This window comes from Scyliorhinus torazame, chromosome 5 (genome assembly GCF_047496885.1).
Source record: "Scyliorhinus torazame isolate Kashiwa2021f chromosome 5, sScyTor2.1, whole genome shotgun sequence".
NCBI classification, from domain to species: Eukaryota; Metazoa; Chordata; class Chondrichthyes; order Carcharhiniformes; family Scyliorhinidae; genus Scyliorhinus; species Scyliorhinus torazame.
In genome coordinates this window covers 81,056,830-81,072,270 of record NC_092711.1, presented here as the reverse complement: position 1 = coordinate 81,072,270, position 15,441 = coordinate 81,056,830, and the positions used below count along the sequence as shown (strand labels likewise).

At 48.3% G+C, this 15,441-nt stretch overlaps 1 protein-coding gene across 2 annotated transcripts; it reads right to left on the bottom strand.

The window, feature by feature from the left end:
* Positions 1-2,778: 2,778 nt before the first annotated feature.
* Positions 2,779-9,584, bottom strand: LOC140418627 (uncharacterized). 2 transcript variants are annotated; one of them, XM_072502184.1, is made up of 2 exons: positions 9,471-9,584; positions 2,779-6,370 (listed from the first exon to the last, which is right to left on the bottom strand). In XM_072502184.1, exon 2 carries the CDS (start codon positions 5,710-5,712, stop codon positions 4,894-4,896), a length of 819 nt encoding a protein of 272 aa, XP_072358285.1. In that variant the 5' UTR covers positions 5,713-6,370; positions 9,471-9,584; the 3' UTR covers positions 2,779-4,893. The 2 variants fall into 2 exon arrangements, with proteins under 2 accessions (XP_072358285.1, XP_072358284.1); XM_072502183.1 differs by having other exon boundaries at positions 9,364-9,538.
* Between the last annotated feature and the right edge of the window lie 5,857 nt (positions 9,585-15,441).

Genomic DNA, 15,441 nt, shown 5'->3' with positions numbered 1-15,441 from the left:
AATGTCTACGCACCTCAGGCTGGCCAGCAGCAGATGACTTTCTTCGAGCAAGTATCCACTCTCCTTGGCATCATCGCCGCAGGCAAGTGCATCGTCCGGGGGGGTGGGGGATTTTAATTTTAATTGCACGCTCGGGACAAAGGACCGCCTCGGTACCCTGTGCAGCTCTCGTGCGGTGGTGAAGTTAAGGAACCTGGTCGGGTTCTTTGACTTGGTGGATGTCTGGCAGACTCTATCCTGACTCCAGCGTCTTCACTTTTTTGAGGCCTGGGGTCGGAGTGTGCAGAATTGACCACCTCTACATTTCAAGGTCACAGCTGCCCCGTTACCATCTTTTTCTTTTTTAATTTAGAGCATCCAATTAATTTTTTCCAATTAAGGGCAATTTAGCATGGTAAATCCATCTACCCTGCACATCTTTTGGGTTGTGGGGGTGAAACCCATGCAAACACTGGGAGAATGTGCAAACTCTACACGGACAGTGACCCAGAGCCGGGATCGAACCTGGGACCTCGGCGCCGTGAGGCAGCCGTGCTAACCACTTCTGCCACCGTGCTGCCCTGCCCCGCCCCATTTCCTGATGGCCTCTGTGCAGCAGGTGCCGTGCTCGGACCACAGTCTGGTCTGGGTGGGGCTCGCCCTGTCTCGTGCTCAGACACGGTCCACGTACTGGCACTTCAACAACCTACTGCTGGAGGACAAGTGGTTCCTTGGCTCGTTCGTCGGATCTGGACGGGCTTGAGAAGGAAGCGGAGAGGCTTCCCCATGAGGTTATGGTGGGACGTGGGCAAGACTCCCATGCCTACCTTCTGTCATGAGAATGCGAGGGGGTCGACAAAGAGGCCGAAATCCAAGGTCGAGGAGATGGTCAAGGAGGTACGTTACCTGGAGTCATGTCTCAGTCAGCCCGATGAGGATCTGGCCCCGTGCTTGATGTTCAGGGAGAAGAAGGGCGCATGCGGGATCTGCAACTTGTCGAGACCCGTGGCCCGTTTCTGAGGTCATAGATCCAGATCCTCATGGACCCCAGTTCTCCTACTTCTGGCAAAAATGCGTGGGGTCCATCAGCAGTTCCTTACACTGCTGGCTGATGATTGGTCCCTCATCTCGGGTCAGGGCACAAATTCGAAACATCTAGTGCCCATTTCTCCTGGATCCGTCCAAGGAGGATGCTTTGAGTTTTGTGGAAGGACCTGCCGCAGATCGGCCCAGAGGGCGCCGGGAGGTTTGATAACCCTATAAGCCTGAGGGAGCTGACCTTTGCCCTCGACAGTCTGTCCAGGAGCAAAAACCCCGGGCTGACCATGCAGACTTTCAGAGTGTTCTGGAACTTCTGGGGAGCGACGACGCAGGGGTCCTGGGGGAAAAGTCTCGTGACTGGGGAGATGCCACCATTACCCTGCTGCCAAAGAGGGAGGATCTCCCCCACCTTAAAAAATGGTGACCGGTCTCCCTCCTCAGCACAGATTACAAAATCTTCACCAACATTTATTGCCCATCCCTAATTGTCCTTGAGAAGGTGGTGAGCTGTCTTCTTGAACTGCTGCTGTCGGTGTGGTGTTGGGACACCCACTGTGCTTTTCGAGAGGGAATTCCAGGAGTTTGACCCAGCCACAGTAAAGGTTCAGTCGAAGGGGCGACATGGGAGCACAGTGGTTAGCACTGCTGCCTCGCAGTGCCAGGGACCCAGGTTCGATAACGGCCTTGGGTGACTCTCACGTCCTTTGCAGCCTCCTTAAATCTACTTCACATATTACTTCCCTTCCTGTACGAGTCATACATTCAATCCCGTCATCCAACACATTCGTACAGATTGTAAATGGTTGGGAGCCCAGCACTGATCCTGGTGCCATTCCATTTGTCACACCTTACCCACCCAGAAATGACCCATTTATAACTACTGTCTGCTTCCTGTTAGCTAACCAATCCTCTATCCATACTGATATGTCCCCCCCCCCCACACACACACACACAATGAGCTCATTTTGTGCAATAACCTTTGATGTGGCACAATGGGAAATACCTTCTGGAAATCCAGATAAAGCACATCTACAGGTTCCCCTTTATTGACATCCCTTGTTACTTCCTCAGAGAACCTTGATAAATTAGTCAATCACGATTGATTCCCTGAACCCCATTTTCATTTTCAAACAATGTATCAAAAGAAAAATCAAATCTCCTCTCCCCCTCTGGCCCCTTTGCCAATTACCTTAGAGGGACTCACTTTCTGTTAAAGAGCCTGCCAACCCCTCTCACCCACTTTACGGGAAGTGAAAAATGTAATCAGGAGAAGTCCAACAAATTCAAATATTTTCCTGTTAAAAGTTTATTGACGAAACAGAACACGGTTAAAAAAAGTAACAGAAAATTACTTGAGGATGAAAGACAACCAGAGTAACAGGATGGTCACAATGTTCTGGTCCCAAATGGTTTCCCTGCGGCTCCTCTGTACCCTGTTCCCGTGACTTTGGACACGGGGGCACTGAACCCTGGGGGTCGCATCACCGTCAGCCCGTCACCCTCGCTCCTGATTAGTTGGAGATTCATTTCCCAGTCAGGCCTCCAGCACCTTCCTGTCTCTATTAGTGAACAGGCCCCTTTATTCTCAGCTAAATTCAGCCCTCAGCTGTCACTGACACGAGCAATAGAGACAGAAAGGTGCCAGAGGCTCAAACCAGAAGTCAGAATTTGTGGATTACGACCCCCATAAAGGTCAGAAACTTCTTGAAAAAAAATCGAATTCCCAGTCAACAAATTAAAAGGATCAAACGGCGGGACTTCAAGTTTTATGACTTTTAATGCAACAAACAAACAAACTAGAAGCTACTTTAACCTACACATAGAACTTTGCTCTTTTTTAATAATAATAATCTTTATTATTGTCACAAGTAGCCTTCCATTAACACTGCAATGAAGATACTGTGAAAAGCCCCTAGTCGCCACAGTCCGGCGCCTGTTCGGGTACACTGAGGGAGAATTCAGGATGTCTAAATTCATCTAACAAGCACATCTTTCGGGACTTGTGGGAGGAAACCGGAGCACCCGGAGGTAACCCACGCAGACACGGGGAGAACGTGCAGACTCTGTACAACAGTGGCCCAAGTGGGAATTGAACCTGGAACCCTGGCGCTGTGAAGCACCAGTGCTAACCACTGTGCTACCGTACCAAAGGTATGCAATCTAAAGTCGAACTGCACGATTATAGTGAGGAATGAGGAATAGCGATCTCTACAGCCACCTCGTTCAACACTCTGGGATATTGATCATCAGCTATTGGGCATTTATTCGCTTCCAACCCCATTCATTTCTCCAGTACCACTTTTCACTAATTCTCATCTCTTTCTGTCCCTCGTGCTCACTTGTCGCTTGGTTCGCTCGTGTTTTGGTGAAATTTTTGCATCTGCCTCTGTGAAATCAGACACACATTGCTTAGTTTCTCTGCCATTTCCTCATTCCCTATTATGAACTGTCCTGTCTCTGCCTGGAATGGACCCACATTTGTCTTTGACAATCTTTTCCTTTTTACATATCTATAGAAGCTTCACCAGTCGGTTTTTATGTTTCTCCCCAGTTTGCCCTCATATTCTATTGCTCTTTATCAGTTTATTGGTCCTCCTTTGCTGAATTGTAAAACATTTCCCAATCCTCAGGTTACCACTATTTTGACCACGTTATGAGCCTCTTCCATTGATCTAATGGAATCTTTAACTTTTCTTGTTAGCCACGGTTGCATCACTTTTCCTGTTTGATTTTTATTCCTTAAATAAATCTATATTTGTTGTATATATGTGAAATAAAAGTCACAAAAATCCCAGAGGACCATCGGCTTCTCTCCTCGCTGAAATTCCTTTAGTTTATTTCAAATAGCTTGCAAGCTTACGCTCCCTCTGATGAAGGCAGGAGACCCATGTCTCTTGAAACTCCCAGAGCGAGTGAGACAAAGGGAGGCAACACATGTGGTCTCATATACATTCATGCAGCATCAAGTTCCACATACACGAATACAAGATTCCGATAGGCCCTTTCCTTGACCTGGTCATATAATCTAACTGCCACTGATTCTGATAGGCTCATTACACATTCCTTTCCTTCCTCTGGGCCTCTGCCTCCCAGCATCCTTTGTGCAAAGAGCCAGTCCTGATAGCCACCCCTCCCCCTCTCGCCATGCTTTGCCCATCTCTTTGTTCACTCCCTGCAACCTGAATTAATGTCCATAATGCACTATTCTAACTGGTCATCCCAGTCTAATGCTCTTTTCTTTAGTTCAATTCCTCAATTTAACCTGAGGGTCAGCAAACCTCAGGCGAGGGGCCTGGTTGAGAAGGTGGGGCCTTCATGAATAAACTCAGCCAGTACGGGAGTTGAATCCTCACTGTTGGCCTTGCTCTGCATCACAAACAGTAGTCCAGCCAACTGAGCAAACCGACCCCTGATAAATATGGAATAATTCTTTAAATATTAAGTATTCCCTGCACCAATCAGTTTCCCAGTCCACATCGGACAACTTCCTCCTCATACCCTGATAGCTTTCTTCTATGAGGAACACTCAGATAACTTAAACAAAAGAACCACGTAACCACCAGGGCCCATCTCCAAGACAACGTGGCCTGGTTCGAAAGTTCCAAAAAGAAATGGAAACTAAATATCTTCAACTTCCAAACACCCTTTCACTCCGAGATCCTTGTGCAATTTGAAGCCAGGAATTAGCAACAAGGCTCAAACAGCATCAGCCCACTGGAGCCAAAGTAGTGAGACCGGCCAGTACAGCAGAAAGAAACCCTCCAACCATCCCCACTGACCACCTGTCAGAATGAACAAAATGCAGTCCTGGATGTAGAGCAGAAACAATAACAGCAGAATCCAACCCCATAATCAATTGTGAAATTGTTGGCGTCACAGCAGGTGCGATGAAGTATGCAATCCCATCGCACATTGAGAGGTGGACGGCGTCTCTCCAGTGTGAACTCGCTGGTGTCTCCGCAGGTGAGATAACTGAGTGAATCCCTTTCCACACTGAGAGCAGGTGAATGGCCTCTCCCCAGTGTGAACTCGCTGGTGTCTCTGCAGGTGAGGTAACAGAGTGAATGCCTTCCCACACTGAGAGCAGGTGAATGGCCTCTCCCCAGTGTGAATTTGCTGATGTCTCTGCAGGGTGGATGACCGAGTGAATCCTTTGCCACACTGAGAGCAGCTGAACGGCCTCTCCCCAGTGAGAGCTCGCTGGTGTCTCTGCAGGCTTGATGAATCAATGAATCCCTTCCCACACTGAGAACAGGCAAATGGCCTCTCCCCAGTGTGAACTCGCTGGTGTGACTGCAGGGTGGATAATTGAGTAAATCCCTTCCCACACTGAGAGCAGGTGAATGGCCTCTCCCCAGTGTGAACTCGCTGGTGTCTCCGCAGGTTGGCTGAATCACTGAATGCCTTCCCACACTCAGAGCAGGTGAATGGCCTCTCCCCAGTGTGAACTCGCTGGTGTGACTGCAGGTGAGATAACTGAGTGAATCCTTTCTCACACTGGGAACAGATGAACGGCCTCTCCCCAGTGTGAACTCGCTGATGTGACTGCAGGTGAGATAACTGAGTGAATCCCTTCTCACACTGGGAGCAGGTGAACGGCCTCTCCCCAGTGTGACTGCGTCGATGAGTTCCCAGCTCTGATGGGGCTTTGAATCCCTTCCCACAGTCCGCACATTTCCACGGTTTCTCCATGTTTTGGGTCTCCTCGTGTCTCTCTTGGGTGGATGATCAGCTGAATCCTTGACCACACACACAACACGGGGACGGTCTTTACCTGCTGTAAATGGTATGATGTTTGTTCAGGCTGTGTAACTGGTTAAAGCTCTTTCCACAGTCAGTTCACTGGAACACTCTCACCCGGGTGTGTGTTGTGTGGGTCTCGGTGCTTTTCCAGTCACACTGATGTTTCCACAGTCAGTTCACTGGAACACTCTCACTCGGGTGTGTGTTGTGTGGGTCTCGGTGCTTTTCCAGTCACACTGATGTTTCCACAGTCAGTTCACTGGAACACTCTCACTCGGGTGTGTTGTGTGGGTCTCGGTGCTTTTCCAGTCACACTGATGTTTCCACAGTCAGTTCACTGGAACACTCTCACTCGGGTGTGTGTTGTGTGGGTCTCGGTGCTTTTCCAGTCACATTGATGTTTCAAATCTATAGAATCCGACAGATCAGACAAACATTTCTTCTAGATTCAAAGGTCAAGCACGGGCTTGGAGGGCCGAAGGGCCTGTTCCTGTGCTGTACATTTCTTTGTTCTGTACATATTCAGGTTGTAAGGAATCGAGTGACTCTGTCACACCGAGACTTGACTATTGAGATTTCTGTCTGTAATTCCTCCTCGTCTAATATCCTGTAAAAACAATTTACAAAAGTCATGACTGTCAATACAGGATAGAAACTCAGAATGGACAATTCTAGTTTTGGTGGCGTATTTTTTCCTCTCTTATTCCCCTAAAGTTGTAAACACTCTCCCTCCATTCTCACTCTGCTGACTCTAATATTCACCCTCCCTATTCTCCTGAAGGTGCTGATTCATGTTGATTGACAGATCCAAGCTCACAACTTCCTGTCCAGGAGATCACAACAAATATGAGCTGCAGTCGGCCATTCGGCCCATCAAGCCTGAACCATTCAATGGGATCATTTGCCGATCTACCTCAGCACCGTTTTCCCCACACTATCCCCATGTCCCTCGACATCTTCAATATCTTGAAACCAATCAGTCTGTGTCTTGAAAATACTTGATGACTGAATCTCCAGAATGCTCTGAGGGAGGGAATTCCAAAGCTTCACCACATCCTCAAATAAAGAAATCCCTCCTCATCTCAGCTTTCTCTCCATTTACCTGCCAGTTCCGCATAACACTTGACATCCTGAATCAGAAATATGTCTGTGCCGGGGTGTCTGGTATTTGATACGGGTGCGGGAGCTGCTATTCTGTAGGTTCTAGTGCCGCTCACCTCAAATCTGTCACTGATCCTGATAGCCTGGCACTCATCTACCTAATCCTTGAATTCATATTTGTTACCATGTCTCTGGAAGACTTCAGGGTTCGGATTGGTAGGATTATGCCAGTAAAAGTGAAATCCGTTGATAAACAGCGCAGGTGGATTCAGCGGGAATGGAGCCGCCTTTTCAACATGGCGGCCTGACCCTTGGGAGGTCTCTCGACCCCGCCCTCTCCGGGGCTCTCTGGGAGGCGGCAAAAATGATGACTACCGAAATTATCCGTGTTACTGACCAGAGGCTGAGTGTGCTGACTCAATATCTGTGAGCTCATAAGGCCCAGCTCCAAAACGCCATGAAGATGCTCGATGATCCGGAGGAGAGAATCCTGAACATTCAGTAAGATGCCTACTCGACGGAGACAAGAATTCAATCCTTTGAAAACCAGCCGAGTGGCGTGGCGGAGGTCCTGGAGGACTGAGGGTCGGAGAAAGAACATCCGAGTCGTCGGTCTGTCCAATGGTCAATCATAGAATTTACAGTGTAGAAGGAGGCTACTCGGTCCATCGAGTCTGCACCTTGGAAACAGAACCCCATCCAAGCCCATACCCCATCCCTGTAACCCAGTAATCCCACCTAACCTTTTATTTGGGCACTAAGGGCAATTTATCATGGCCAATCCACCTAACCTGCACATCTTTGGACTGTGGGAGGAAACTGGACACCCGGAATAAACCTACGCAGACACGGGGAGAATGTGCAGATTCCAGACAGACAGTGACCCAAGCCGTGAATCGAACCTGTGACCCTAGATCTGTGAAGCAACTGTGCTACCGTGCTGCCCATGAATGCTGTTTTTTTCTGTCCATTCAGTGTGGAGGGTAAGGCTCCCGTTAGGTTCTGCGAGGATCCACTGCCACGTTTTCTCAAGTTGGATGTGAAGCCTGAGCGTTTCAAATTAGAAACGGTGCATCGGTCTTTGAGGCCGAGGGATAGTTTTCATCCCAGGCCTGTAATCATTCACTTCCACAACTTGAAAGAATGTCCTGGAGAGGGAACGGCGAGGTAGCACCTGGCCCCAGGAAGGAGTGAGGATTTACTTCTTCCAGGACTTTTCGGCAGCAACACAAACGAAGCGTCGAAGCTTTGATGAAGTTCAAAGACAGCTCCAGCCTGTGGTGAGTGAATTATGTCAGGCTTTATCCTGCAACCCGAAAAATGGTATCCAACAACTCCATCAAGTCGTTCAACAATCCAACTATTGCCTTGGCCTTCATTAAATCCATGGAGGGATGATTTGCAGCTCGGACTAACTCAGGTTCTAATCCGGATTCTTTCCCTGTCATAATATTGTCTGAATTTCAGAATCACAGAAATACACATAGGGACAGGAGTAGGCCATTCAGCCTCTCGAGTCTGTACGCCATTTAGTGAAATCAGGCTGATCTGTGACCTAACTCCATATCCATTAATATCTTTGCTTAACAAAACTCTACCTCAGATTTAAACTTAACAACTGATCCAGTTTCACCTGCTGTTTGTGGGAGAGAGTTCCAAACCTCTGCCACCCTGCGTATGAAGAATTTCTTCCTGACACCTGTACTGAACGGTCTAGCCCTAATTTTTAGACAATGATCCCTAGTTTTAGAATCTCCAACCAGTGGAAATAGTTTATCTTCATCGACCCTGTCGTTCCCTGTTAATAGCTCAAATACTTCAATTAGATCACACCTTAAATGTCTAAATTTTAGCAAAAACAGGCGTATTTGTGGTTAAAACTTTGGATCAGAGCCGCTGCATTCTCTCCCTCGCCTCCCACAGCATCCTGGGACACAATTCATCCAGAGCTAGTAATCTAATAATGGCAGAGTAGCAGAGTGGTTAGCACTGCTGCTTCACAGCACCAGGGATCCGGGTTCGATTCCGAGCTTGGTTCACTGTCTGTGTGGAGTCTGCACGTTCTCCCTCTGTCTGCGCGGGTTTCCTCCGCATGCTCCAGTTTCCACCCACAAGTCCCAAAAGATGAGCTTGTAAGGTGAATTGCACATGCTGAATTCTCCCTCTGTGTACCCGAACAGGCGCCGGAATGTGGCGACTACGGGATTTTAATAGTAACTTCATTGCAGTGTTAATGTCAGCCTACTTGTGACACTAATGATAAAGATTATGAATGGGCCGAAGGGCCTCTTTCCGTGCTGTAAAACTCTATGATTCTAAAGATAGAGGTGGGAGAGGGAGGGAGATTGAGAAGGAGTTTATAGAGAAACTGCCAAAGCCACAACATTCACCAGCTCCAAGGACACACCTTAGCTCCCTTTCCAATCTGAAAGCAGCCTGAGCTGGATTTACATTCCCCTTAATTGATCATTGCTGGGTGATAATCCTGTACTTCCTCACCTCACACCACTGTGACAGCACCTTCACTACACAGACTGCAGCAACTGCCCAAACATCACCTTCCCAGTTATTCCTGAAGGCACCGCCTTCCCAACCTGGCCCCTTGCCTGAGGTGCGGTGATCCTCAGGTCACATCACCGCCGGTCAGCTCTCTCCCGGGACCAGGCCCTGGTTCACAGACGCCATCTTTGGGAAAACAGAGCGCATGCGCTGGCGTCTTGGTGACGCAACAACTAGTGGGTTTCTGTTCCCAGCCGGGTCCTAGTGCCGGTGAGAAAATTGCAGTGAAACAGGTTTTAAATAAGTTTCACCTACTCCCAGGATCCAGCTGATCTTTGTAGCCTGGAGGTGTCTATGGATCACGGATACATTTAGTGTGAGAAGCTGCAGCCTCTATATAGCTACTTGAAGGGGGTTATACAGCGTTTGATTACATTTCGTGGTCCTTTCCAGTTCATTATCAGGATGTTTGTGTGATATTTTCTTCCCCTCAGAGTGATATTTCTTCATTTAAAATACTTTCAGCAGCAAGCTTACTGGTGATTTTTTAAAGGAAAGGAGGTTATTTATTATCACACTATTTCCTGGACGTTTGAAAATCTCAGTCTCTCGTCTATTTCACACTCACTGACACATACACAGAAATTAGGTACAAGTCAAGTTGAAGCTGTAATGATGAAAATGGAATGTAGACTGCAATCTTTATATTGCTGCAGGTCTGTGGTCTTCTTGTTGAGCTGGTCCTTTAGTTGGAGTCAAGGGTTTTTAGAAACAAATAATTCTCATGAGGCTCTGAAGCTTCTTGTCGATGAATAGCCAGGAGGTTGGTTCTCAGGTGGGCTTGGAAGCTGGAATAAGTTCAGTACTGTGGCTGCACTGGGAGACATTCAGCTCTGCTGGTTCAGCTGCTTCAGATGCTTCTCACACACACATTTGCTTTGTTCAGGGTTTATTATACTGCATCCCTGACAATTAACTGCAGAGTTAAAACTCTGAGACCCAGAACATCCCGATACAAGAGCAGTTTACGATGCTCATTCACGCTTATCTATGCCCCAATTCGAGCTCATTCTCCTGTGTTCAATACGGCACTTGGAGACTAACAGTGCCGTGATTTCATATTCCTCAAATGCTGGTTCATACTGACACAACGAGACATTTAAACTTCACAGGTGGCTCTAAGTTTCCTTATTCAGGTCCGTGTTTAACTAATTATTGGTCAGAGAATCGAATATTGCCCACAGTTTAATGTCCATAATAACCTGTTAAATTGCAGCTATCTTGGCAGAGTTTGTGGATCTTACAGTCTATAATATCTAGTATCCTTGTGCTGAGCGTAAGATCTTGAATCTAACCTTGGACCTGGTTAAAACAGTGAATTGTAGCTGGGTGAGGACCTTGGAGGTGGGTGGGTGGTTACTCTGGCTGCCGACTGTGTTGCGTGGTTTTGTCTATTCCCAGTGGCTCCTCAGAGGGAGCATGCGGTATCCACCGGAATGCTTGACACCTTCCACAACCACCGGAATGATTGACACCTTCCACAACCACACCTCAGCGGACAGAGTGTTCCAGAGACACTGGGAACAATATTCTGGTTCAGTTAGGAAGGTTCCCGGCACTTTTGTTGGGACTTCTAGCTGATTTTGGTCTTTTTGTTTGACTGGACCACATGCTTGGGGAAAGCAAGAGAGGAAAGAAGGTTCGATAGAAACTAGAATGATCTGTTGTGAATTTCTATCCTATTCATACAGTGCTCATTTTTGGAAACCTCTTTTTCAGAGCATTAGAACGGGAGGTTTGGCAGCTGGGCAACTCGAACCAAACATCATATTGAGATCTGACGGTGTCACTCAATTCATTACGACCTAAAAAGCACAAACTTTCAATGTGTTTGTCTGTTCTGTCTGGGGGCAAAGATTTCAAATATCAGTGTGACTGGAAAAGCACCGACACACACACAGCACATACCCGAGCGAGAAAGTTCCAGTGAACTAACTGTGGAAAGAGATTTAACCAGTTTCACAGCCTGAAAGAACACCACACCATTGACAGCAAGGAAAGACTGTACACGTGCTCTGTGTGTGGACGAGGATTCAACTGATCATTGGATTGGATTGGATTGGATTTGTTTATTGTCACGTGTACCGAGATACAATGAAAAGTATTTTTCTGCGAGCAGCTCAACAGATCATGAAGTACATGAAAAGAAAAGGGTATAAAAGAAAATACATAATAGGGCAACACAAGGTACACAATGTAACTGTGTAAGCACCGGCATCGGATGAAGCATACAGAGGTGTAGTGTCAATTAGGTCAGTCCATAAGATGGTTGTTTAGGAGTCTGGTAACAGCGGGAAGAAGAGGACTTCTGGTGGTGGCTATGAAGGAGTAAGTCACACATTTGCTGGCTCCCACTCGAGTCAGCATTTTGGGCCTTTTCCCCCAATTTTCTACCGGACTTGAATTGTAAAACTGATGACAGAGGCAATTGTGTACTGAATTCCCACATTGGTGAATGGAGAGAAGGACTAGACATGCTCATCAAGGCAGAAACAGAAAGACAGAGAACGCTTGGGCTGAAGCTGCAGCAGGAGACAGCATAGCGGATGACCGGACCTCTGGTTTGTCGACCCAGCAGTCTCTGGAGCAGCTGATGCAAGTTATTCAGGAAGGCTTTGCTAAGCAGAAACTGGACAGCTTGGACCCGATAAAAGAGTCAATTGAGCGGCTGGAGCTTAGATTGGACGCCCAAGATTGGGCGATCCAGAAGGTAGAGAAGGCACTGGCTGAGCAGGAGGAACATCAAACTGCGGTGGAGTTGGAGGTGGGGATGCTGAGAGACCAGCAGAAGAAGCCCCTGGAAAAGGTGGAGGACCAAGAGAATAGGTCTCGCCGGCAGAAATTGAGAATTGTTGGGCTCCCGGAGGGGTCTGAAGGAGCAGACGCTGGGGCATACATCACGGACATGTTTGAGAAGCTACTGGGGGATGGGGCATTCCCCCGACCCTTGGAGGTGGACAGGGCTCACAGAGAGCTCGCGAGGAAGCCGTGAATGGGAGACCCCCTGAGGGCAATGGTCGTGAGATTCCACAGGTACTTGGATAAGGAGCGCATTCTACAATGGGCCAAGCAGACACGGAGCTGTAAGTGGGATAACAGTATCATGCGGATCTATCAGGACCTGAGTGTGGAGGTGGCTAGGAGAAGAGCAGGCTTCAACCAGATCAGGTCAATCCTTTTTAAGAAAAAGGTGAAGTTCAAACTGTTGTCTCCGGTCCATCTTTGGGTCATGCATGAGGAGCAGCACTTTTATTTTGAGTGGCCTGAGGACGTGCTGGACTTCGCGAAAAGGAAAGGACTGGTGGTGGACTGAGAACTTTTGAACTTTGCTGCAATGTTCATGTTTTTTTTTTGGTGTTTCTGTTCTTTTTTTTAAAAAAGTTTCTTATTTCTCGTTTTCTGGAAGCTCTTTGTAATGCATTTTACATTGATTTGGGACCAGCGGTAGAGCTGAGTGAGTTAAGGTTTTCATTTGCACTGTTGGGGGATGGAGGTCTGCTTGTTTAGATTTTGGTGTTTTCTGTCGGGCAATTGTGTGGGGATTGTATGATGTTGGAGTTTGTTTGTATGAGTGAGGGGAGGGTGGTGAGGGAACAATAGGTGGGAGACTATCCAGCGCCAGGGATGGGGGCCACCAAGCGAGCTGGGCGGGCTTGCTCACGGAAGCGCAATGGGGAGGTGGGGGTGCATATGTTCGGTTTATTAATGGGTTTGGGTTACAGAGTGTTGTTACTAGGGGGAGGGAGGGGGTGAATGTTCTGCTGACGAAGGAGGGATTTGGGCTAAGGGACAGAGAGGAGGTTGGGGGTGGAGGCTGTCGTGGAGCATGGGCTGCAGGTGGGCCCAAAAAAGGGGATGGCTGATCGTTGAAAGGGTGGGTGGGGCAATGAGTCCTCCCACGAGGCTGATCACCTGGAATGTTTGAGGGTTAAATGGGCCGGTCAAGAGGGCACATGTGTTCGCGCATCTTAGGGGACTGAAGGCAGACGTGGTAATGTTGCAGGAGATGCACCTTAGAGTAACTGATCAGATTAGATGGAGGAAAGGCTGGGTCAGTCTGGTCTTTCAATCGGGTCTAGACACAGAGACTGGAGGGGGTCGCGATCCTGATCAATAAACGGGTGCTGTTTGAGGCGGGTAGAATAATTTCAGATGTGGGAGATCGGTACATTATGGTCTGTGGGAAACTGGAGGGGATGCAGGTGGTATTAGTATATGTGTACGTGCCAAATTGGGATGATGTGAAGTTTATAAAGAGGATGCTGGGGAAGATACCGGACCTGGACTCACACATTTTGGTCATAGGAGGGGACTTCAACATAATTATTGGCCCTGGCTTGGACCGGTCAAGCTCGAAAACGGGCAGGGTGCCAGCGATGGCAAAGGAACTAAAAGGGTTCATGGAGCAGACGGCGGCAATATGGCCTCCCCTCTGGTCGGACAATCTACGTACTGTGTTAGAAAAGCTTCCTGGACACACTGCACAAACACCACCCCATCCAAACTATTTGATCTAAAGAGTTTCCACTCAATGTTTGGGAAGTTGAAGTCACCCATGACTACTACCCTGTGACTTCTGCACCTTTCCAAAATCTATATCCCAATCTGTTCCTCCACATCTCTGCTACTATTGGGGGGCCTATAGAAAACTCCCAACAAGGTGACTGCTCCTTTCCTATTTCTGACTTCAACCCATACTGCCTCAGTAGGTAGATACTCCTCGAACTGCCTTTCTGCAGCTGTTATACTATCTCTAATTAACAATGCCCCCCCCCACCTCTTTTACCACCCTCCCGAATCTTATTGAAACATCTATAACCAGGGACCTCCAACAACCATTTCTATCCAAGTTTCCGTGATGGCCACCACATCGTAGTCCCAAGTACCGATCCATGCCTGGCGTTCACCCACCTTATTCCTGATGCTTCTTGCGTTTAAGTATATACACTTCAACCCATCTCCGTGCCTGCAAGTACTCTCCTTTGTCAGTGTTCCCTTCCCCACTGCCTCACTACACGTTTTCCCGTCCTGAATATCGTCTAACTTAGTTGCTGGACTACAAATCCGGTTCCCATTCCCCTGCCAAATTTGTTTAAACCCTCCCGAAGAGTACTAGAAAACCTCCCTCCCAGGATATTGGTGCCCCTCTGGTTCAGATGCAACCCGTCCTGCTTGTACAGGTCCCACCTTCCCCAGAATGCACTCCAATTATCCAAATACCTGAAGCCCTCCCTCAAACACCATTCCTGCAGCCATGTGTTCAACTGCACTCCCTCCCTATTCCTAGCCTCGCTATCACGTGGCACTGGCATCAAACCAGAGATGACAACTCTGTCTGTCCTGGCTTTTAACTTCCAGCCTAACTCCCTAAACTTGTTTATTACCTCCACACCCCTTTTCCCACCTACGTCGTTGGTACCAATGTGCACCACGACTTCTAGCTGCTCCCCCTCCCTCTTAAGGACCCTGGAGACACGATCCGAGACATCCCTGGCCCTGGCAACCAGGAGGCAACATACCTTCCGGGAGTCTCGCTCGCGACCACAGAATCTTCTATCTATTCCCCTAATCATTGAATCTCCTATTACTATTGCTTTTCCATTCTCCCCCTTCCCTTCTGAGCCCCAGAGTCAGACTCAGTGCCAGAGACCTGGCCGCTGGGGCCTTCCCCCGGTAGGTCATCCCCCCCAACAGCATCCAAAACGGTAGACTTGTTTTGAAGGGGAAGGGCCACGAGGGATCTCTGCACTGTCTGCCTGTTTGTTTCCTTTCCCCTGACTGTAACCCAGCTACTCTTGTCCTGTACCTTGGGTGTGGTTACCTCCCTGTAACTCTTCTCTATAACCCCCTCTGCCTCCCGGATGATCCGAAGTTCATCCAGCTCCAGCTCCAGTTCCCTAACATGGTCTCCAAGGAGCTGGAGTTGGGTGCACTTCCCGCAGGTATAGTCAGCGGGGACACTGGTGGTATCCCTCACCACCCACATCCTACAGGAGGAGCATGCAACTGGCCTAGCCT